This window comes from Hakea prostrata, chromosome 4 (assembly GCF_041222555.1).
Source record: "Hakea prostrata isolate BN-2017 chromosome 4, UWA_Hpros_2, whole genome shotgun sequence".
Classification (NCBI taxonomy): domain Eukaryota; kingdom Viridiplantae; phylum Streptophyta; class Magnoliopsida; order Proteales; family Proteaceae; genus Hakea; species Hakea prostrata.
Genome location: NC_142603.1, coordinates 27,193,321 through 27,217,998, shown reverse-complemented (window position 1 = coordinate 27,217,998; position 24,678 = coordinate 27,193,321). Strand labels below are relative to the sequence as shown.

The 24,678-nt window shown below is 38.0% G+C and overlaps 1 protein-coding gene and 1 pseudogene across 3 annotated transcripts; one reads left to right on the top strand and one right to left on the bottom strand.

The window, feature by feature from the left end:
- Positions 1-1,786: 1,786 nt before the first annotated feature.
- On the bottom strand, positions 1,787-4,790 carry LOC149018627 (pentatricopeptide repeat-containing protein At1g11290, chloroplastic pseudogene; annotated as a pseudogene). 2 transcript variants are annotated; one of them, XR_016173184.1, is made up of 2 exons: positions 4,235-4,790; positions 1,787-2,829 (listed from the first exon to the last, which is right to left on the bottom strand). The product of XR_016173184.1 is annotated as a pentatricopeptide repeat-containing protein At1g11290, chloroplastic pseudogene, transcript variant X2 (transcript). The 2 variants fall into 2 exon arrangements; XR_016173183.1 differs by lacking the exon at positions 4,235-4,790 and having other exon boundaries at positions 1,787-3,579.
- Positions 4,791-5,016: 226 nt separating this feature from the next.
- On the top strand, positions 5,017-23,624 carry LOC149018626 (pre-rRNA-processing protein esf1-like). Its single transcript, XM_089152795.1, has 7 exons — positions 5,017-5,876; positions 5,986-6,060; positions 9,715-9,938; positions 13,480-13,642; positions 14,736-14,864; positions 21,822-22,492; positions 23,052-23,624. The coding sequence occupies exons 1-7, from the start codon at positions 5,322-5,324 to the stop codon at positions 23,365-23,367; spliced, it is 2,133 nt and encodes a 710-aa protein (XP_089008921.1). The 5' UTR covers positions 5,017-5,321; the 3' UTR covers positions 23,368-23,624.
- Positions 23,625-24,678: the final 1,054 nt, after the last annotated feature.

The window sequence follows — 24,678 nt, the reverse complement described above, 5'->3', positions numbered from 1 at the left end:
CCTCCCTACCACTGGTGATGAGGTTCATATTTGAAATATAGTGCTCAATGTGTCGCACAAAAATTAGAATGGTCTCCAATGCTAAATAACAATAGATTTCCTCTTTGAAGAGTGAAGATCTGTATCTTATTTACAATACATTTACCTAAACATAGTGTTGCTTATTTACAATATTTTTACATTGGAACAACTTCTACTCCCAGTGCACATTGTTGGATAATACTTGGGCAATTGAAGATTGGGCAGCATTTAGATAGGATCTATCTCTTGCTTGCTTTGTTAAGAAAGTAAAACTTTAATTTATTTTTCTTTGTTTTGCTTATAATCTTGTTTGATATTCTTATTATTGGTTGTGTTCATCCAAGTGTTCTAAAATACGATTATTCTAACATATTTGATTTATTAGGTGAATCCTTAGCTCAACCGGGAGAGCACCTAGATATTATCTAGGGGATGATGGTTCGATCCCATCAGGATTTGGTATATAGAATGTTTATCTATAATTCAACTATTATTGTTAGACTTAGGTGAATGATCTAAGAAAGCTTAGCTATATGTGTCGGTTGGGGATTTGGTACCTTGTTATTCATTAAATCCTAAAGTACTCTGAACTTCATAACCTTTTCCAGTGGTATGACTGCAGAGAAGATGAATGGGTCACGGATTGGGAGTTTGCAGAAATGTTAGTTTATAAAGAATCAATTTATTCACTGAAGAACCCAGCTGAGCTGCCCTAAAACCCCTCGTGAGATGACACTATTATTAGGTAAGGGTTTGAGGGTGAATCAGTATGCCGGCTTTATCAACCAATTAAAGATTTTGGCAGTTCCATCACACCATTTAGATCGGTTGAGGAAATGAATTGTTAATACATTCGACAGAGAGAGGTGTTTTTTCTATGATAATATTTAGTAAACATGGCAATCCAAATGTCAGCTTCAACTTGTATTATATTTGAATTCCAATACAGCAATGTTGGAGAATAGATTCTGTATATTTGTATTTTAAAAAGTCTGTTGTAAATCAAATTATAAATAAAACACTTCCCCAAACAAACAAATCTTAGAAGAATTCATCATCTCTAAGTGTTCATCTGAACTTTGAACTCTATCTCCAAATATTCTTCAGAACCGACTTCACTTATTATAATTTCTACTTTATAATTAAAAACAAAATCAGAAATTGAGTAAAGAAGAGATCCTTCGATTTGTGAAATATCACAGTTGTGATAAAGGGAAGAATCCCTTTAGGAGATGAGATCATTCAACCATGACTCTACAGAATGCTTGGAAGTTGGAACTCCCCCTTTAAGCTTTTCTTAAGATCTTAACCTTGTTAATATTGAATAGTATTGTTGGAAGTCTCATGTGAAAACCATTCAAAGCTTTGAGATCTTCTGTTTTTAGTAATTAGTAATATATTACAGGAAAGTTTGTTTGAATTATGTTTCTTTTCAAGTGATTTTTTTTTCCGTTCTCTATGGAAAAGATTCATCTTGCACAAGTAGTGAAGAGTAACCTTATTAGCCATAAAAGAGCAACATTGAATTACTGACCAACAAAAAAGAAATCGATCAAATCAGTAAATGATAAAAGAAAAAAAAAAATTATGATGCAGAATGTCTTCAACAATAAACAAATAAGCAGGAGATGTTAAGGATGATAATCTGCAACTGGTTAATCAGCAAATATATCTATACATGAAGATGAGAGAAACTCTAAGTAATAACTTTTTTATTTTAATAATTCTTACAATAATTTGGAAATGCATTTCTTTCTATGCCCTTTGCTATATGGACTTCTAAAGTGTGAGCCGCCTGTACACTCTTAGTACTCTGGCCTTTTAACTCTGAAAATCTCCAATATGATAATCCAAGTATGTCTGATGCCACTGAGACACCCCAACCATGACAGGGGGGGAGGGGGAGGGAAGAAAAATAACTAACTCACCTTATATAGAACATGTAAATGGAAACAGGGGAGAGGGTTTCTGACCTCAGGAAACAGTGGACACGCCTCTCTGAGTCATCTACCAACAAACTTCACCAATAATCAGCACAGCTGCAGATTCCATTTTTGCAATGGTGGAACCGGTGCATGTCCCTCACTATGATCTCTCTCGCAGTTACAAGTGAGATGTATTTAGTTGCCTCATGGCACTCACTACAAACACGAAGGTTCTTACGAATGTGGATGGGGGTACTTGAGTTTGTATTTATGAGTGCAAATGCAATGGCCAACTTTTCACTATGGGTATTGAGCAACTGTTCCTTTACGTCATCTTCGACATCATGTATGGAATTTGCTACAGGTACATAGCCAGCACCTTTGATATCATTTATTAGCACTTTGAGCTTTGCATATATCCTTTTGGACTGCGGATGGTCTGTGCTGCCAGAGTAGAATGTATGAACTTCATTTCTAAACTCAACCAAACTGCAACCTGGAGTCTTTTGAATCCCTTTCTTCTCCATCAGTGTCCTAACTTTGGCTACGTTATCCCACATTGAAGCATTAGCATATATGTTAGACAAAAGCACATGATAACGGCCTTCTTCTGGGCCTAATTCAAACAGTCTTTCAGTTGCCTTCTCTCCCAACTCAACATTTTTGTAAATCCTGCAAGCACCCAACATAGCCCCAAACACATTAATTCCAGGTTCAATAGGCATCTTCTGGATGAAGTCCCAAGCTTCATCTAGCTTGCCAACACGTCCAAGAAGGTCCATCATGGCTCCATAATGATCCATCCCAGGCTCTATGCCATAATCACTCTTCATCATGGTGAAGAATCGCCATCCATCTTCCACCAAACCAGCATGGCTGCAAGCTGAAAGCACGCATAGAAAGGTAACATCATTAGGCTTGGTAACCCCCCTGCACATTGCCTCAAATAGTTCAACAGCAGTCCCAAGTCCATGTGTTCCATATCCATCTATCATGGCATTCCAAGTTGTCACATGTCATTCATCCATCATATTAAAAAGTTCGCGTCCAGTAGGAATGCTGCCACATTTTGCATACATATCCACCAGGGCAGTCATCACGAATACATTCCTATCTAAGCAAAATCTAATGGCAAGCCCATGGATCCACTTTGCCTGGCGTAAGACTGATATATCTGCAAGAGCAGGAATGATGCTCACCATAGTGAAAGAGTCAGGTTTCATCTTCTCCTGTTGCATCTTACAGAAGAAGTTGAGAGCATCATTTACACATCCATTTTGTGAATAACCAGCTATCATGGCATTCCATGAAACAAGAGTCTTTTCTTGCAGATCTTCAAATATTTTGGCAGCAATATCTACTCTCTTACACTTGGAATACATGGAAATCAAAGAGTTCATAACTGAAACATCATGCCCAAGTCCAATTTTGTTCAATAATTCATGGATGTAACTTCCTTTTTCAAGATCACCCAAATCAGCACAGGCATGCAGGGTTATGAAGTTCAGAGTACTTTAGGATTTAATGAATAACAAGGTACCAAATCCCCAGCCGACACATATAGCTAAGCTTTCTTAGATCATTCACCTAAGTCTAACAATAATAGTTGAATTATAGATAAACATTCTATATACCAAATCCTGATGGGATCGAACCATCATCCCCTAGATAATATCTAGGTGATCTCCCGGTTGAGCTAAGGATTCACCTAATAAATCAAATATGTTAGAATAATCGTATTTTAGAACACTTGGATGAACACAACCAATAATGAGAACATCAAACAAGATTATAAGCAAAACAAAGAAAAATCGATTAAAGTTTTATTTTCTTAACAAAGCAAGCAAGAGATAGATCCTATCTAAATGTTGCCAAATCTTCAATTGCCCAAGATTTATCCAACAATGGTGCACTGGGAGTACAAGTCGTTCCAATGTAAAAATATTGTAAATAAGCAACATACACCACAAAAGAAACATGTTTGTCATGAGAATAATCATTTTGAAAATCTCAAAGAGGATAAGCATTGTGAAGAGATAAGCTGAATGGAAGAACCAAAGGTTGATTGTGTAAAACTGATAATGCCCTATCCTTATAGCTTTATTGAACCACAAGGTGGATCCTTCCCTGCCAAATTCTTAGACACATATTTTCAAACACATAATAGACACAATCTAGTGATGGAGAATTTGCTCACTCTCTCCCTGTAGAGTCCTCACGAGTTGATTTTGTATTACCATACAATGGGAAAGACAAGCTACAGTTTTGAGGTTAAGGTCAGAACTCACCCAAGAAGCAAATCTCCTCCACTTCAACAGTTGTAGAGCAGCGATGGCCTCTGAAGCCTTATCTCCGGATAAAATCAAATCCCTAAAAAGAAGGAACTGAAATAAAACCAATCTGAGATATTATCCTTGAATTCTATGAATTGATTTGGGCTAGCCTTCATCCTCACCTGCAAATAGCGCAAACTTGCCATCTCTGGCACCGATATGGCCACCTGAAAGTGGAGCATCAACAACCCATCAATGATGGAGGAGACGCTAGATTTGAAAAGAGAGAAACTGAGATAGTACAAGAGAGAAGAAGAGCCAAAGATTAGAGAGGACTCAGAGGAGAGTTATCGATTTGCAGAGTCGTCGAATGGGTTGGGGCTCTTTTTTCTCGGGCACAGTTTTCTTCAATTTGTTTCTAAAACAGAGATGGAAGAAACTACTCGAGAGAATCATGGGAGATCAGGGTAGAAAGAGAAATCAGCATTTGCATCTTCAGAGCTTCTTCTTCGAAAACCAGGGTAGAAGACGAAATGAGGATTCGCGCGCCTGGAGTTTTCAAACGATTTTGAAAATCATATGGTTGGTTCGTCTGGTCAAGAAGCTCTGGTTCGGTTTGTTGAGGGCAACCCAAACGGTTTGCTCACTCAATCCTTGCTACCACAATCAACGGCTAGCATTAAATTGATGCCATCGAACGGTCCGCTTAACCGTCAAGCGCATTTAAGGCGCTGGACTGAAGCAAAATTGTCGTCTTTGATATATAGCTAAAGCAGAAATAGAATAAGAGAAAAATAGATTCACAGACACTTGAAGACGAGACTTTCCAGCCAATTTTGTAGGGATTCGTCTCTGGCGGCAGGTTTTGGGTTTTGGATCTCTCATGTCTTTCTTCAATCCATTTCAAAATCTTGCAAGTTGCAGAACAAGAAAAAGACAGACCCAAGTCTAGAGATCGTATTTGTTGGAAAAAAAACCCTTCAAATCTGTCTTCTCAATAGTCTTTTTAGTAGCAAAATCCGCACTTCGGAAGGTTTCTTCAAAGTAGAGCTGGATAGATAGAGAGTGAGTGAGAGAGTCTGACAGAGGAAGTGGACGACTCATGGGGTCAGAGAAGAAGAACAAGGACAAGCACAAGCAAAAGCACAATGGGAAGGAGAAAGAAGAAGTGGTAGCAGCAAGGAATGGAGAAGATAATATCAAATATGAGAAGGAGAGCAGGGTCATCACCGATGCTCGTTTCTCCTCTGTACATTCCGATCCTCGATTCCGGAAAGTACCCAAGAAGCAATCTAAGGTCGCTATTGATTCTCGCTTTAATCGTATGTTTTCTGACAAGGGTTTCTCTTCCTCATCTGCTCCCACCGACAAGAGAGGAAAGCCTAAGAAGGATACCTCAGAAAGTCATCTCCGACATTATTATCGACTCGAAGAGGAAGAAAAACAACAACAACCAAAGAAGGAAGAGGAAAGTGATGAGGAGAGTGATTTGGGTAAAGTTGGACAGGAAAATTCAAGCAGTGAATCAAGTGAATCAAGCGAAGAATTAGAATCTGAATCGGGACCTCCAGAGTCTTCTTCTGATGAAACAGAGAGTGATACCTCTAATTCTACTTCGGATACCGATGAAGATGATGATGTTGGAGATTCTTGTGAGGTATGGTATCTATCCAGTTAAAAAATTTGGTTTCAGTTGGGTGGATGCGTTCTCAAATTCTATTGTGTTTTGTTATTATTCTTGTTGATTGCCTAATGTTTTGGAACAGGAAGAATCGATACCAGTAATTGAGAAGGAAACTCACAGACTTGCACTCGTTAACATGGATTGGAGTCAATTAAAGGTCTGGGTTCCTACTACGCTTCTTATTTATTCATTTCTCAAAACTCCTTTTTTCTTTTGTGTTAACTGGAGCAAATATTTCCAAGCAAAGTTAAGCCTTGAACCTGAACTGGATCAGTATCATATGCTTAGGTTTCATACTTCTATGGTATTGTTAAACTACTGCATTATTGTATTTTTAAGCTTTATGTAGCTTTTATATATTATTTTGCTACAGCATTTTTGATGTAACCATGACTCTGGTGTTGGGGTTTGTGATTGTTTACCTAGAATTAGGGTTTGCCCAAGAATCTTTTCTCTGTTGTGAACCAGTAAAGTAATTAACAAATCTGGGAATGGGCGATTCTAGCAAACCTATATAGGATGGTTAAGTTTTTTAAATTTAGGGTTTTGGGTAAAGAATGGGATTAAAAAAATCTAAATGGGTTGCAAGGATTGAGATGGTAATGAATTTAGGATTTATGGGGGATTTGGAACAAGTTGGGGATGGGCAAATTTGATATGGGTAGGTTTTGGGATGTCTAAGGTCTTAAGAAATCCATGTGGGATGGGTTTGAGGTAACTAGGGTTATGACAAATCAAGATAGGAGTGAACTTCGGATACCCAGACTTACCCTCAGATGATTGGGGAAGCCTGCAGTTGGGTATGGGAGGGTTTAGGGGTGATTTGGGTTGACCTTGGGTAGGTTCTTTGGATTCTTGAGTCTTGGCTTTTCTTTTTTTTGCTTCTTGATCTTGTCTTCTTTCTTTCTTCTTTTCTTTTCATTTCCCCCCCTTTCTTTTGCTGCTGCCGCAAGATCCAAGGGGGAAAAAGAAGAGAGGAGGGAGGAGGGAGATGGGTGGGGGTAGGTTCTTGATGGAATCACAGGGTAGGGAAGGGGTTTAGGGCTGCTGTACTTGTTTGATTGGAAGAAGATGCTGTGAATTCTAGACTGCTGCTGGAATTAAAGATCTCTGGCTGATATGAGGAAAACTCTTTCAAAATCTGCGGTGGTCCTCCCAAGAAGACCATGACCTTGCTTGCTTCTAAGACAGAAATTTTATTCATCAATTCAACTCCCTGTACAGTGAAGTAGGGTGGGCTGTTTATAGCCTTACAGTTGGAGAGAAAAACATAGATTCTAAGCTGGAAACATAACTTGACTCAACTAGGGAATCCTTTAAAGACTAGGATCCACCTTACAACTCAATAAATAATATCCACAAAAAAAAAAAGAGGATTTTTAAAGAAAACAACTTGCAAGATTAAATCTAATTATCAAAAGGAATCTCACTTATAAACGGATTCCAAATGGGGTCCGAACATTGACTAGGACTCTAGCATAACTCAACTGGACCCCTTTTTAAGTCCTCAAAAGGGCTGAAAAATGACCAAAATACCCCTAGGATATTCCGCCAGCTTTTAAGTGGGCCATTTGGGTCTGAGTGATGGAAACCAAGGAGTGTGGGATGTATGAATTGTCAGATCTTTCCAATCTTGGGCAAATCTAGGATTTTGGTTTGGGTGAGTTTGATATGTTGTGGGAACATCTATTGGGGTAGAATTTTGGTGATCTAAGGGATCCAAATAGAGTAGATATCTTTCCCTAAACCTTATGGGAGAGATGGAAATAGTTGTGGGATTGATCAAAGGGGAAGTTCTTGGGTGAATCTTTGAAATCTCCCCAAAACTTCCCCTGTTCTTGCCTTCTTTTTCTTCTGCTTCCCCCCCTCCCTTTTCTTCCTTCTTTCTTTTCTTCTCCCCCCCCCCCCCCCCCCAATTTTTCTTCTTTCTGTTTTACCACCAGAACAGAGAACCTGTGGAGGGTTATAGGGGTATCTCAGGGGCTGGGGAGGCTGGGAATGGGTCTGGGGGAGTTGCAGGAAGGTTGGGAAGGTTGCTGTAGGCCTGAACTAGGTGGGGGGAGAAGGCTGGAGGGTCAGCGAGTGCAAGGGAGAGGAAATTCTGCTTTGCTGCACAGGAGCAGAACAGGGGAGGGGAGGGTTACGATGGGTTGTAATGGGGCTGTACTTACCTGGAGCTGATCTGAATTGGTATTCACATAGGAAAGACTGTATATGCTTTCTGGAGTTGATGATTGAAGGCTGAAGGTGAATGCTGGAACTGCAAAATTGAATGGAGAATTCTAGGAAACCAGAAACCTAGACAACCGGAGGGTCCCTCTCAAAGAAAACCTTCCAATTCCTTCTTGGCTGTAAACTCACAATATGTTTATTAATAAAAAAACTGATTTGCTCTGTGGTAGGCTTGAGAATTTATAGCCTTTACAAGACTTCAAGATAAAACTAAATTCAAAAGATCTGACTGACTTGAACTTAGATTCTTTATCCAATTAGCTGACTTTATTGAAGTAATTAAAATCAGATTAGAAACCCAACTGAAATACTTAACCAAATTAAAGGGAAAAAATCCAAAAAAGGACAAAAATACCCCCAGAGGGTGCTCGTCCACTTGCAGCTCTTGCTGTTCACATCATTGGGTTTTGGTCCTAGTTATGGGTTTTTTTTTTTTTGGGGGGGGGGGGTGGGCTCCACGTTACTTGCATCAATTTTATTCTTTTATTTCATTGTATTATCTTTGATGCATGGTATGAAATCTCGGCCTTCCAAAAAACTGAGATACTGTGAGATCTCACGAGATCTAGGTCGAGAGATGATAATTTTTTAGGCCCAACTCGATTGAACTCAAGGGCCCATCTTTATTTATTTATTTATATTTTTTTAGGCGGGGTTTAAGGGTTAGGTTGGGATGAAACTTGGTATGAAATCTATTTTAGGCCTTTTAAGCACACTGGTGGATTTGGATTTGTTAGAAAACAAGCCTATGTATGAATTCCAACTCGACCTTAAGTTAGAAACCAAAATGCTGTAGGAATGAACATGCAGTGTTGCAGATTGCAGAATGTGAAATATAGAACCATTAATTGAGATAAAGATCCTTAGGAGTGTTTAAGAACACCCTCAAGTGACCTTGGTTGATGTTGTTTTGTTGATGTAGATGAGATAATGACTCCTTATGATTGTTGTAGGGGAAGATCTGGCAAAAAATCCGGCAAAAATTCCGACAAAAAAAGAGTCTAGGAGGCTGCTGTCAAGAGAGTTGACCAAGAGGTGGGAAATCTAGTTGAGACGAGACTTGGCAAAAATGGCCTAGTCTCGACTGAGACCTTGGTCGAACAGAAATCTCAGAGCTAGATCTTGACTTGACCGATATCTTGGTCGAGTTGTGGTAATTTTCAGGTCTCACACTAAAACTCATCTTGTACTTAGAGAAAATGGAGATCTTGGCCGAGATCTTGCGAGTTATCCAACCATTCTTCGATGTAGAACGCTCTTTAATTCTCACTGTTTGGTGCCTCGTATAAGTAGTGCTTTGTGGGTTGACCACTTAGGTTCAACCACCAAAATTAAAACAGCTGCTTGTTTGTTAATTTGTGCATCATATTTACTCTTAATAAATGGATCTGGGGTAGGCTATCCTTTTCTTTCGAGGAGAACCTTTTTACTGCTTAATGCATCATATTTTACTAACTCTGTTCCTCCACTTGTTTTTCAACAAGCCTCACTTAGAGGCATAAGCCTCAACTACCTTTACAAATAATTGCCTTGTAAATGTGGTTTCAAAATCATGGTTGGTAGCTGTCATGTTTTTCAGGCTGTTGACCTCTTCGTGTTGATGAGCTCATATCTTCCCAAAGGTGGACAAATTTTGTCGGTTGCTGTTTATCCTTCTGAATTTGGGCTTAAACGTATGGAGGAGGAATCAGTGCGAGGACCTGTTGGCCTATTTGATGGTGACAAAGAAAGAAGTGAAGATGTCGAAGATGATGATGAAATTGATGATGAAAAGTTGCGTGCTTACGAGAAGGCTAAGTTAAAGTGATTCCCTTACTTTTAGTATTTCTTTTCTTCATGTTTACTTGTTGTTCCTCTCTTTCCCTTCTTTGGTATAGAAGGTTGTAGAAAATCACAACCATGCCTTATTGGAAAAACTTAACTGCTTTTCAGTAACATATGTAAAAGTTTAAACTGATGTATGCTCTGTTCCATGGGTGTTGATTATTTATTTATTTATTATTTTAATGAAATTATCTCTTGATTGGTAAACACTAGATTGTTTAGAACATGAGAAGTATGAATTGGAGCTTAAAGCAATAAAATGTAGGAGGTTAAAAGTCTCAAAAAGGCACTATTAATCTAGGTAGTAGTATGCTATATTTAGAAATTTTTCAATCACCCTGCTTTAAAGCTTATAATGGACCAATAAATTGGTGTCTCAACTTTTCAATAAAAATATAATTGTCCTGAGGCCTGAAGGTGTCATACTCTTCTTACCTTTGTTTTTTTGGGGAGGGGTGAATCTTACTCTTTTTTTTTTTTTTTTTTTTTTGGGCGGGGGGGGGGGGGGTCTTCTTTGGAGCTTCTTTTACTTCAAACACCCAAGTTTTCTGTATAAATCTTAAGACTTGTAGTTTACTTTGATTATCACACATTGTTTCTGGTATTGCTTTCGTTAAGTTGGGAGATATTTCTTTTTAGAGCAAATTGCACTGGCACCCCAAAATGGAGGCCTTAAAGCACTGACTCCCCACTTTATGTTTAAAAAGTACAGAGACCCCAAAATTGGATTTTCATTGGATATATTTGTCAAATTTGTCACTGAAAACCTTTCAAACACTGTTTATTGTAGGGATATTTTTGAAAATAAACAGTGATTTAACCATTTTAAATGATAAATTTGACAAATATATCCATGAAAATCCAAATTTGGGGTCTCTATGCTTTTTAAAAATAAAGTGGGGTGTTAGTGCTTTAAGGGCTCCATTTTGGGGTGCCAGTGCAATTTGCTATTCTTTTTATCTTCTTTTAGTATCCTCCTCACTCGGTTAATGCTGGTTTCCAACATTTCTCGGTAAAAAACTGGTATTCTCCAAGCCAACTTTAAGCCTCTGTTTCAAGACCTAGGAGTTGTTTTTCCCCCCCTTGATTTTTGTTTTGCTGCCTTTACTTGACATTTTGAACCCAAACAGTGCATTAATTTCACATAGAGAAGACTCAAACCATTACTTGTGGTTTTGACTTAAGTCTAATGGTGTATCTTCTTGGATATGGTATTAAGGATTGACTTGAACATTATTCATTCAATATAATCAGATCTAAGAAACCTTGGATTTGTTTGAAAGCATTGTTGGAATTCTTTCCTGCAAATTGAGTGTTGCTTAAATCTGATTTATATTGATGAGTTATTTTCCAGTCACTTAATTTAATGTTGTTTAAAATTGCTTTAAATGTAAATAGAAGTTTATGGCACCAAATCAAATGAATATTTTACGGCTTTTTTGGTTTTTATCGCAATGTTATATCATGTTAAGATTTATGAGATGTTTATATTTAGAAGAACCACATCGATTAGCAGTCAATAATTGCACCTATAGCGGAAAATCCAGTTTTTGTTCTTGAACAAGGGGTTGAATTTTTATCTTTCTAGGATTTAGTATTATTATTAGTTTGATTGGATTCAAATTGGAGGTATTTGCTGATTTATAATTACATATTAAGTAAATGAAGCCATCTGTGATGACTGCATCAATAAGTGTGTGCTCTGGTTTTGAGCTAGGTTTCACAAATTTCAGTGAGGGTAAGTGAAATTATTTACATGTTCCAGAAGAAACTTGCAAAATTACATAAACATGGCCGAGAGCTTGATATTGTTGAAATCATTTGAAGTCCATTGAAACCTGGTCTTAAAATTGATCCTTAACTTGTCTTGAAACTGCATTTATTTTTCTGTGCTTATTAATACTTAATGCACCTTCACTTTCAGTGATTCTAGTATGGTTGGACTCACTTTTTCCCCTTTCTCTTATTTTAACTAGTTTACAGATAATTTTTTCTGCTTCCTTCGTGCTCAAATTGTTAAAGATATGCTCATATATCCTTGTCCCTGTTTTTTCTATTATCTTCTTGGCTTGGGGTCTAGAAATTTTGTACCTTTTTAGGTCCTCATGAATCTTAGTCATTTTCAAAGGTTTAAACTATACTGGCTAGCCTTTATCTCTGCTTGAATTCTTAATTTATTAAAATTCATCCCACAGCCAATTCCAGTTTTTGTTCTTTAACTGGAAATGGACCTATTATCCTTTTGAAAAATTATTATTTGGATTCAAATATGAGGTATTTGCTAATTCATGAATAGCATCTCAAGTGAATGAAGTACAAAAACATTTACTTGTATGATATTTGGCATAAATAAGTATCCGTTCCTTTTCTGAGCCAATAAAATCCAATATATTCTAAAAAATGGGGTCAAAATTTGTATTTAAAAGCATTAAAAATCTTATGCATTCTCTCTTCTACTTGTATGGGGTATTCTTCCTATTTTCCAAGAAAATGCTTCCAGTAAAATACCATAATTGAGGACATGGAACTATCCTAGAGATCCCACTAATGTGTCGTAACTTTCAATTATTGGACCATTCATGCTAGGTAACTAGAATGTGTTTATTGGATAAGGTTGTATGTGGAAAAGCAGAGCCAAAATAGCATATCTGGGCTTCAAACCTCAAGTCAAGTTGGCTGGGAAACAACCCCAGGTTACGACCATGTTTGGTTTCTACCTGGTCGAAATTGAACCTTGGTGTCATCCTCAAACCTATTTGCATGCTTCCACCCTTGTATGAATTTTTAATTTTAATTTAAGAGGCTTCAGCAGTCAGCTTGACTCAAATCAGTTCCTGTCTTCTACTTTAGGTAATTTGACGAAACCTCGCGGCATGATTACTGAACCCTGCACCATATATTTGTTGATATAAAAAATGGTGTAGCTTTGACTGCTTTTAGAGGGTTCACCTGGTGACTGGTGTATGCTTGTTCTCCTTCGGTCCCCATTTTCCTGGCTTCCCTACCTTTGACTGTTTATAGAGTGATTTGCACTTGGACACCAGCTTTATGTTAAGGTGCTTCTATCCATGTCTTCCTAGCTCATCCCTACCCCATTTTCTTTTTTTCCCCCCTTTGGCCAAATGATGGACGGTCTGTCCCTTTAGCACTTAAACCGTTTTCTTAAGAAACAAGTATCTACCTACATCTGTGGAAATATGGGGTAATTAACGGTCCAACTACACTAGTAGTTATTTCCCCTCCATCTTAAATTACAATATAGCTCTGTCCTGCCTTTGTTTTCCCCCCCCCCCACTTAAATTGACAGCTTGCATTCATAATAGAGCCTTGTATCTGTTTACAACTTTTTAAGTAGAAGAAATGTTTGCAGTCGTCCTCTGTGTGCCTTGAAGGATTTTTTTCTTGGTTCAATCTTATTGGTGGATGTACCGATATTGTATGATGGAAGTTATTTCCTTTTGACCCCCCAAAAGAAGAGAGAGAAACATCATTTACCATCTCTTCCTTTGTATTCTTGCAGGTACTATTATGCAGTTGTGGAATGTGATTCAAGTGCCACAGCTGATTATCTTTACAATGCTTGTGATGGATTTGAGTTTGAGAGGTCATCTGATGTGTTGGATATGCGATTTATCCCTGATTCCTTTGAGTTAAAACATCCTCCCCGTGAAATTGTGACCGAGGTATTTAACTTGGTTTTATTGACCCCATGCCATTTACATAGCCATGTCTGCACTAATTGTTTGTGAATTTGTTTTGCAATATCCTTTTTCCATGCAGATGTTTTATGTCTTGCAACTCAAAATCTATGTGCTTTCTTTTTTGGTATTTTTTTACCCGAATCTCTTACATAGAATATTCCTTATGCCTAGATAGAAAATCAAGAAAATGGAACAAGTAGGGGAAGAAAGAAATTGGGCAAGATAGTAGTTTCTCTGTTTTTCTTATTCTTCCCTCCCCCCCCCCCCCAAAAAAAAAAAAAAAAAAAAAAAAAAAAAAGGTCTTCTTTTGGGTGGGTGGTTGGGGGTGGGGGAAGCGTCGAGGGGAAAGGGTGGGCAGGGGTTGAATAGACAGAAGAGCAGAACAAGGAGTGAAACATGAACTACATGTTGGTGGATTAGGGCGCAAGAATTCGAGGACACAAGGATTATAAAGTCATTCTAAATATATCATAAATGCTTCTATATTAACAATGAGTTTACAAATTTTATTAAAGGGATGAAACTAATATATAGAAGCATCAAGGCAAAAATGGCGGGATGTGGATAAACTAGGATCCCTTTAACCTAAGTAACAGCAAAGTCCATAGTTGTCAAGGCAGCACTCAAAGTCATTGGCCAGGGAATGAGTCATTTTTCGGAGTCTTAAAACACTTACGCGTAAGAGTATAACCTCTGGAAACCAGCTCACATGTAGAATAGTTAATTCCTTGGCATACTGCCACTTCAGGATATGTTAGAACTTGGAAAATATTTGCGAAATCTAGCAGAAATTTCTAGGAAGCTATCATATTTCTTTATATTGCACTCTTATTTTTTGAAAATCCTCATGTATCTGTGGTTATTGAACTGTTTGAGCATCTGAAGAAGGTCCCAAGGATAATATGTAGTAGTAAGAATCTATTAATCATGTTTCAGTCTTTTTGAAATAAAAAATAAAAGTAATGCATATCTGGTTAGCGTACTGCTATTCTATTTATTGTTTTTTGTGTGAACAAGTGATTTCGAGTTCTAGGTATAGAAATAATTTCTAACGTTTAATCTTTTGGTGCTTCAGCCACCCACAAACTATGAAGGTTTGTACTACGAGTGTCGTGCTCGGCAACAGACTAAAATTCAACTTACTTGGGATGAAGATGAACCACAACGGGTCAAGACCTTGAAACGGAACTTTAATGTTGATCAGGTTGGTCAACTGACTTTCTTGCCATAGCTTAATTTGATCTCCTGACTGATAAGTTTCTGTCCAGAGGTTGATGTGTTCGACTCAGGAATTCATTATGTTGATACTTGATGTATGTCAAAGTTATAATTATCATATGGTGTTCAGATGATAATGTCAGATATTTGGAAGTTTCAATGGTCCCAGAACCGGATCTCAAAAAGTTTAGATCAGCAGGACCCGTGGGGATATGCAATCAGTTATAGTAGTAAGGCTGTAAAATTTGGACGAAAAAAAAGAAGAGTAAGGCTGTAAAAAGAAGAGCAGTTTAGAGACATAGAGCAGGATTAAGTGTGTTGATGTAGGTCTAATCCAAAATTTCACTCAATACCGCAGGTCAATATGTAAGCAGCAAATTTATTTCCTTGCTACAGATTTAATAGAACAGGTCAACACTGCAGAGTACTCAACATGAGGACAGGGTAGGGAAGAACCTTCTTGAGATTTGTGCAGAAACTGTTGACTGAGTTCCATGATCTGAATTAGTTGCGAAATCTGAAACTCTCCATGATCTATGGGCCTTCAGTAGTATTAATAGATAGATAGAGATCCCTTCATACATTGATTGAGATGGATCTGCACTATCTAGATAGGACAGCAATAAGTAGCTGCACACCAGGAAAAGGGAAAAAACTGAGAAGTCGACAGAGAAGAACCAGTCCCCAAGCGGATTACAGAAGCTCTTTAGAAATCACATGCTGAGAGTCAAACTAGCTGCAAGATTGAAGAAGAAAACAAGGAAGAAAAAGAAGTAGAACCAGTAGGGGTGAGCTGCAACTTGCGATTCTCGATTAACTTCCCAGCATTGTAGGCCATTTGTTTATAGTATTCAATTCTCCAATTACAATCTTGGAGGACAAGTAATTCTGTCATCTAAAAAAGGAAACAAAAAATATAAGAAAAATGACAAAATAAATTGATAGAGGATTCTGTCCAAAATTGAAATAGACAGAAATAGAAAGTGCTAAAATGGAAACAAAAGGTTGAACGGAAAGTGTGCCAAAAAAGAAACTCAGGCTGCAGCCTCAAAACTTGTGCACCACTCCTTGCACAAATCTCAACAAACCTAAAACAGAAAATCTAATGATCTGGTTCACATGAATTTGGACCAAAGGGTATCACATGGTACAGGGTTTGCTTAAAATTCAAGAGAAAGCTCCAAGCAAAACGGTGCTAAATTGGAAAAACTTTTTAATTTTGGTGAGACCCCTGCTGTTTCCTTCTAGTATTACATAAGCAACACAAGAGGGCACAAAAAGCCCATAATTTGTGTCAAACCAACTGCTGCTGAGGTTTCTCCCTATGGAGATTCCTTGGTGTTTCATCTAAAGGTGGAAGAGCCTGATTCAGCGTAATGTTTTTCATCCTATACTGCTCTAAATCCATTAGAAGAGTCCCAACTTCAGATGATTCTCCCTAAATAAGTTCAGCAGTCGAATCCTTGTAACTTTCTAACTAGGTTATCGCTCCCTTGGCTTAATAATAATGCACAATAATGATTCCTTGGATGTAACCGGACCCAGCCCACATAAATTCTATTGAAAATTGGACCACAAACCAGGCCCCATTGGCAGACCAAGGGCTGGTGTATATCTGTCTAGGGGTATTTCGGTCATTTTACCCAATCTTTTGGAGCCTTAGTAGGGCTGGTCAGATGCAGACTACTATCAGGAGTCCATATCTACTTTATTGTTGAGTTTGGGTTTGTTTTTGTCAAGTTATTGAATAGTCCCAGTCCGGGTAGGATTCCCAATTAGAGAGGGATTCCCTTGGTTACAGTCCACTCATTACAAGGATTCTAGGTCTACTTTTATTTTATAATTTGGATCATTCCTTAATGAGTTATGAGTTATGACAGAATCCTTGTTGGAGCGAGTCCTTAGTCCAGTAGTCATTTTGGTTTATCATTTGAAGACCAATCTTAAAGTGGCTTTCTTCTTAATTGGGAGTCCTCATGTGTTTGCACTTCTATTTAAGAGTCTTTTTGTTTATTTTGTTTCCCAAACTGAGTCCAAGTAGGTTTCTTAAGCTGACTCCAAGTTGGTTTTCTTTTGAGTCCTAGTTTAATTCTCTTTCAATGTAAGACTATAAATAGAGCCACCCCCTCATGTAACTAATAAGATTTGATGAATTTAAAAATAGAGTTGAAGGAAGACTGAGTGGAGTGGTGGATTCCCTAGGAGGGAAACCCACAACTGATCTTACTGTTTTTCTGCGATTTCATGGTCTCTTCATCTTCTTCTACTTGTGGCAGCTACGGAACACCCCCAATTTCAGCAACCTTTGAGTGCTTTTCCTTCCCCATGACCCCATCAAGTAAGTACAATCCCAACTCCCTTCCCTGCCATTGCCCACCCTAAAACAATAACCCTAATGCCCTCCTATCACCCCTATTTCTATTTTTCTGGAATTTCTCTGCAATTTCCGGACTTTTTCTTAGACCTAAAATTCAAGGTCAGATCTACAGCAATCTAAATGTTGGATCTGTACCAGACGTAGGAACAACATTCCCCTAACCTCAGTGAACTTCCCTCCCAATTTCAGCCCAATCGAATCCAAACCCTGGTCTTATCCCTAATCCTAGTTCCACTGAAACTCTTAACTCCCAAACCCCTCAACCAGACCCTAAACCCTTTTAGGATTACCTTCTCCTACGCCTTCTCTGCCTCCCCTACAAACCCTTGCCATAACCAAGAGTCATAAGCAAAGTAGGAAGCCTAGTTTTGAACTCTAGTTTGAGAATAACTCTTAACAAACTAAATTTTGATGAAACAGAAATATTTTTTGTCAGATTTCAGGCCTAAAACTAACCTAGCCTACCCCTAAAATCTTCCTCTCGTAACCCTAGCCTTACATATTCGTATCCCCAATGTTTGGAAGTCAAACGAGCTCATCTGCAAGTCATATTTGGTCTAGTACAGCTGCTGTCCATCGAGAATTGACTAAGATCAGGCCTGAAATAGTGACATTTATCCGTAATTTTACTGTTTGTTCTATTTGAGAGGATCCTGAAGACTGGCCCAGACTCTGGGTTAGATCACCCTCATTCTTAATTTATAGTTACCACAATATCTCCATATAAACTGAAAAGACTGACATACCCTTCTATTATCTCTTTAAACATTAAAAAAAATCCCAATTTTCCTTTGTGGTATTTGGGTTCTAGTGAATCGGTAGGTATTTTCTCCAATTCCAACAGCTTTTTTTCCCTTGTGGCACTCAGAAATCAGTATGCATAGCAAGGAAGTGTTCAGTTCATGAAATTTTGGTTTCAGTTGGGTTTCTCTGTTGTTTTCTTTCCCTTCCAATAGCCAACTCACCCAATTGATCAGGAAAAACGAAGCACTGGATCTGCAAACAATGAAGAGGAACACTGCTGCCTAATTTTTTTTTTCCTTTCTTTTTCCTTGTCTGCAAAACCCCGTCTTTTTTCCCCCCAATTGTTTTACATCCTGATACACCTCTCCGTGTAACTCAGCACCTCTGTTTTACTGTCTCTGTTCATTTTGCCATGTCATACTTCCCAGTACACCTTGCTGTGGAACTCGGCACCTCTGTTTTCAATTTCTTTCTGATCAGTTCACCTCACTGCGTCATTCACCTTAACTTGTACCCCTTTTTATAGAAGCACCTATGTCTGCTCACATGGATCTACATGATTCAAGTGCTCCTGCTCATTCCCTAGTCATTATCTTGCTTTAGCACATTGAAAAGACCCATTGGTAATATGCATGCAACCAGGATTTAATACTCGAATTACGAATTCTCAACAGCAGAAGATAAAGAAGTTGATTCTCCTCTTAGCAGATAAGTATAGAACTAAACACTTTTGAGATGCCATTGTGAAGGTTTTTCTTACCAATTAGCCCAAGGCTTCAATTTACATGAGAAAGTATTAAAGATACTGATCATACCCAGCCAGGTAATTGAGTCAAGGAAATCTTAGGAGACTCGAAGTCAAACCCTCTAGCGCTCTCTCTCTCTCTCTCTCTGTCTCTTTCTTATTTAAAATATTATTATTTAGAAGTCTGAAAGAGCTAGACAAGTGAGGGAGTCACAGCGGAAGAAGTGGCGAGACATAGGTTGCAGGGTATGCCAGAGTGAGAGGCACTTGAGTATGTCTTGCCACGAGGAATGTTGACCATTTTTTCGGATATAAAGAAAGCAAACTGGGCGTCTTTAGAGTAAAAAAGAAGGGTTAGAGGGGGAAGGAGTTGCAGGTGAGGCGTTGGATGTCAAAGGATAGCTTTGAATCCTTTTATGTCTTGCTAAAGGGAAAACTGTAAACTGTAAAGTCACGAGAGGATAAGGGCAATTTAGGGATTGGAAAAGTTATACAACCATGATTAATGAAAAATGCCAGTAAAGTAATCTATTTTCAATTTGTATTACATTTGGATGTCCAATTTGGCATACTTACAGGATGAGTTCTATATGCCATAAGTTGGGGTGTGTCTGAAATTTTCCCAGTTTTTATATATCAAAAGAAATGTGATGCAGCCCTTAATTGAAGGGGTTCAACTAGGGTAAACTCTTCGGGGTCTTGACTCAAATGATAAGAGTTTAGGATTATATGATTTTGGGCAATCTAATTGGAATATATAAAAACGTAAGTTATAGTGGTTGGATGGTTCTGAAGTGATTTAGTAATGGGGTATATTAGATGGATGGCTAAGGTTCTTGAGATATGGATGAAAAGCCATTGGAATAGGCTGAAACTTGGAGAAAACTTAGGTATTGGTACATCGGAATGATCCCAAGTTCTGGACTATTCTAATGGTTATGTTTGTGTAGCTCTAAATTGGAAATTTGGGTTTTTGGGGAGATGAAAATTCAAGAAATGTTTTTAGAACCATGAATTTTGGATGGTTTTTTGATGTACTCTTGATTGGAGAAGGGGATGATAGTTGTAGCCTGTGCGATGGATTTTGATGGTTAGTTTGGGCTGGAGATAAGTTTTAATTGCTAGTGTCCGAGGAAAACGAAAATAGAAAGGAAAAAGAAAATTAAGGTTGGGGAAAGATTAGATAAAGACTTGGGTTAGGGTTAATTGACTTGTTTTTGTTGATATTCTTGGGGTTAGAGTTTCTTAGCTCTAAACTCTGATTAGGACTCCAAATTATAATACGATTCCAGGTAGAACTATGCTAAAAGAAAAACACCTAACCCAATCATTAATATATTAAGTAAACCTAAATTAACTAGGAAATAATGATGGAATACATCTAAAATACGCCCTTCTATTCAAATTAATGAAATAATTTCTGTTTCCCTACTTTCTATCTCTATCATTGCCCCACTAAAAAGTAAATCTGAGGAATCAAAGGCCAAATACATATATGACCCAATCCTGGATTTTTTTTAGATGAGTCTGCATCAAAATGGATATTTTACTACACTTCAGAATCTCTTTTTAATTGGATTCAACTTGGGGGGACGTATTGGTTTTTTATGGGTAGCATCTAGCGAAAATTGCGTGAAATGATACTTGACATAAACAAGGATAAGGCATTCATTACCACGAAGGTGGTTGTTTCCTAGGACTTCAAAATTTGTCTCGATGCTAATTGACAGTGCTTGAATGCAAGGCACAATTAGTTTCTACACTGATGTGAATTAATTGTTGAAAAAAGCTAACAATCAAAATAGAAACCAGCGACATTCAAAATAGAAGGTATTGACCTAATGACTTCGATTAAGCCAACTGCACTATACCACCACTTCAATTGAACCACATAGACTCCAAACAACTTAAACTAAGTAAAGAAATATGTCACCAAATCCTGTGTGCAACCGTATTACTTATAATATAACCTGATGAAAGTGGCCATTTACATTGAAAACCCATGGGTTATAGGGCTAACAATTCCCAATTCCACATTCCACCCCAAGGCTTATGTTCATTAAAGTCAGAAATTCAGAAAATGTAAGCAGTAATTTGACCTCATGAACTAGCCATTTACACTGAAAACCTATGGGGTCAAAGGCCTAACACTTAATATTTCCAAGCCAATGTCTATATTTATGAGACTAAGCCTACTTAGGTGATCTTACAGCATCAGAAATTTATAAAATGTGAGCAATCTTCTTTCCTGATCTGCCCACTGTGAGAAGTATATTGATAGGATACAGGAAGATACCCTACTAGGATGTAAAGAAAAAGTCGTATGGTTAAATGGAGTGTGGATGTTGTTGTCAAATATTTCTTTGTAGGCTTTCTATCTGGATAATTGAACCAAGGTATGAAAAGGTTGGGTTAGTATCTTATTGTTGTTCATCTTGCCTACTAGTGCCCTTGCTGAATGTAGAATTCTGTTCCTTTCCCCACCCCTGCAACAACAACAACAACAACAAAAAAAATATAAAAAAAAAAAAAAATAATAATAATAATAATAATAAATTCTGAAAGGAAGTTTCTGTTTTTCACAACTGAATAGAACCTGTTGATTTTAACATGTACTATGAAAAATTTTATATATGAGGGGGAGATTAAATATTTTCTGATCACTGGTGCACCCGGCAGCTAAACAAGCATCAAAGAAATTAAAAAAATAAAAAAGGGATTGGAGCCATTGATTTGATAAATATACAATGGAAAATAGCATGATGGAGAGAAGACAATCATGAAATTTCAGTACAGGGTCAAAATTTTCATTGCCAACACAAAGGTGATTTTGGCCCTTTTGCAACTGACTCTTGGAATGTCTCCACTCCCCATCTTTTTCAACTCAGTATAATGATGTTCCCTTGGAGACCTAGATCATTTGGCATCCTAATTGGCTAGCAGGAACTTCATTTCGTTTCCTTGCCTTTGTAATTAACTTCTTTATGTATATATATGTGCTCTATCATGCATGGTGACTGATGTTTGTTCTACTTGTAACTTCTTTTTTTCCTTCTTTTTTTCTGGTGTCTTCCTAGCTAGAGGAGTTGGAGTTAAAAGAATTTCTGGCTTCTGATGATGGTGAATCTGATGACAACGACAATGAAGAAGCTTCGGATGGTCAACCTGACAAAAAACTTGATAAACGTGAAAAATACCGTGCTCTCATACAGTCTGGAGATGGTTCAGATGGTGAGGGGGAAGAGAATGATATGGAGGTTACTTTTAATACTGGGCTAGAGGATGTTAGTAAGCGGATTCTTGAGAGGAAAGATAAGCAATCAGAGACTGTTTGGGAGACCAACCTCAGAAAGAGAAGTGAAAAAAAGAAGGCTAGGAAGAAGAATACCAAGTACTCATCAGAGGATGATGGTAGTGATACTGATCGCGAGGTTCCTGAACAGCCTGATGACTTCTTTGTTGAAGAACCGTCACTGAGAAATGGTAAAAAAGAAATGCAGCGGCCAGGAGCAGACAAGGAACAGGAAGCAAGTAGAGCTGAGCTCGAGTTACTTCTGGCTGATGATCATGTGGGAGAACAGACTCTGAAGGGATACAATTTGAAACATAAAAAGGCCAAGGGCAAGAAAGGAAAAGAGATCCTGATGGCAGACAAGCTCCCTTCAACAGACTTTGATGATCCACGCTTTTCATCGCTATTTACTTCTCCTTTATTTGCATTAGATCCCACGGATCCACATTTCAAAAGGTATGCAAACTGTTGTAATTTGTAAAATTATCCCATGAATCCACAATTTAAAAGATGTGTGAACCTTCAGCCCCTCAAAAATAAGGGGTATGTTGGAGGTCATTGCCATGTAAAAAAACCAGTGGGCACAGTGCGTATGGTACCAGTACCCATAGTCTATGCCTACTTTTTTTTCCCCTTTATGGGTTGGCCTCCGGCAGGTTGGTGGAAGATATCATCATCTGCTACCTGGATTGAAGGGTTGCAGTTAGGTCATCATAATCTCCTAACTTTTACTTATGATAGAGAGTGTTCATTTTTATTTTTGGCAGCTAGATTAGAAAAACTAGTTAGTCCCCCTCAAGCATATTGGTAAACCTACGGATACTGCAAATAACTTCTGTTGGGGGCCATATTTGAAACGACATTCACTTATGTGGATTGCAATGAAACAGCAGTTGAGTAGAATCTTTCTTATAGTCCACATTGATTATATCAAGTAGATTGGTTCAAGTGGTCATGCATGAGCATTGAACTTCTCATGATGAGCTGGTTTTGCTTAAAAATCCGTATGTTGCAGGAGTGCAGCTTATGCTCGGCAGATGGCACAAAAGCAGCAAAAGGGCATCCAAGTAGATATTTCAAGCAAGGGGCAGAAGAAATCAGGCATGAAAACTCAATTGCCATCCGATGACTTGGCATCCGCTAAAGATGATCAATCACTGGCCAACATTGTGTCACCAGAGAAAAAGAAGCACGAGCTATCTTCCTTAGTTCGGTCAATTAAGAAGAAAGCTCAACAAGTTCAATTGCCTAACAGTAATCTGACACCCAAGAAAGAGAAGCACAGACTATCTTCCCTGGTTGATTCAGTCAAGAAAAAGGCTAGAACATAGCTAAGAGTTCACTGGCTGGAGTACACAATTGACAATTAACATTTTTGTGCGGAGAGATTTTTGTTTGTGCTAGGTGGCTTAGTTTTTGTGTTATGCAGGTAAACTAGAGCTAAATTAAACGTGGTGCATTAGTGCAAATGGTTCACTTATGGTAGGTTCCAAGTAAAGACGCACGTGCAAATGTACGCTTTTTGTAAATTTTTTAATTATAATTTTAAAAATGAAATATACTTTTTCAAGTATAGCAGGTGGTGAAATTCATGTTATGCTTTCTAGTTTCTTCCATGCCTTCGCTCCACTCCATGCAGTCAGAAGTGCATCTATGGGTCTGCGATGGATATCACCATGACCTGACCTGTGCCATACATCTCCCATTCTGATCAATCAGAATGCCCACCCCGGCTTTGATTTTTTTTTTTTTGGGTACACAAACGGGGTCAAAGACCCAAGCAGAAACAAAATAGAGTCAAAATGATTCAAAAAGAAAAAACTAACTCATAATAATGAGAGACTTATATGTTTGAAGGATCCTCTCTAACCTAGAAGGAGGATCCAGACAGGTCGGCGAGACATTTTCTCACACTAATCTAGTCAGCGGCTGAATTTGCTTCTCTATATGTCAAAACTAAGCGAATATCATTTCTATCCTTTAAAAGTTTCTTTATCTCTTCTATGTAATCTGCAAACTTAGAAAAGTGCACCAAATGCACCACCTCCGATGAATCCGTTTCCATAATTACTGGAATTTTCTGCAATAATAGAGAGAACTGTAGACCCCATAAAAGGGCTTGTAGTTCAACGTCTAGAGCTAAGCATGGCTGTAAATGTTGTGCAAAACCAGCTATATACTTTCCAGCTGAGTCACGGATGACCCCACCAGCTTGGGCAAAACCTCCTTTCCTGTTAGTTGCTCCATCTATATTACATTTGTACCAACTTATAGGAGGAGGAAACCATTTCACCAGCTCTCTATTTTTAAGAAAACCACTTGTCTTCGATACACAAAGGAGCCAAGCTTCATTTACCTCATTTATAAAATTTTGCAATGTTTCCAACCCTTGATTGGGTCGGTGATAATCTACTTCATGAGCTTCCTTATTTCTCCATCCCCATAATAGATAAAGTAAGCATAAGAAAATTACCGGCCACCCATCTCTTCCTTTAGTACTATTGCCGCAAATGTTATCCAGAAGCCAAGCTTCCTGGTTGAGCTCAAAGAATTTACTTCGTAGAGCTATAGGAACCAAGCGATTCCATATTCCTTTTGCATATGTGCAATCCCTCATCACATGAAGAATATCTTCAAAATGA

What these genes read in the sequence shown, in the direction of transcription:
- LOC149018626 (XM_089152795.1), top strand. Translation starts at nt 5,322, where the DNA reads ATGGGGTCAGAGAAGAAGAACAAGGACAAGCACAAGCAAAAGCACAAT. An exon ending in GGAACTTTAATGTTGATCAG is followed by an intron (nt 14,865 to 21,821) that starts GTTGGTCAACTG and finishes GTGTCTTCCTAG; the next exon opens with CTAGAGGAGTTGGAGTTAAA. An exon ending in ACGGATCCACATTTCAAAAG is followed by an intron (nt 22,493 to 23,051) that starts GTATGCAAACTG and finishes CGTATGTTGCAG; the next exon opens with GAGTGCAGCTTATGCTCGGC.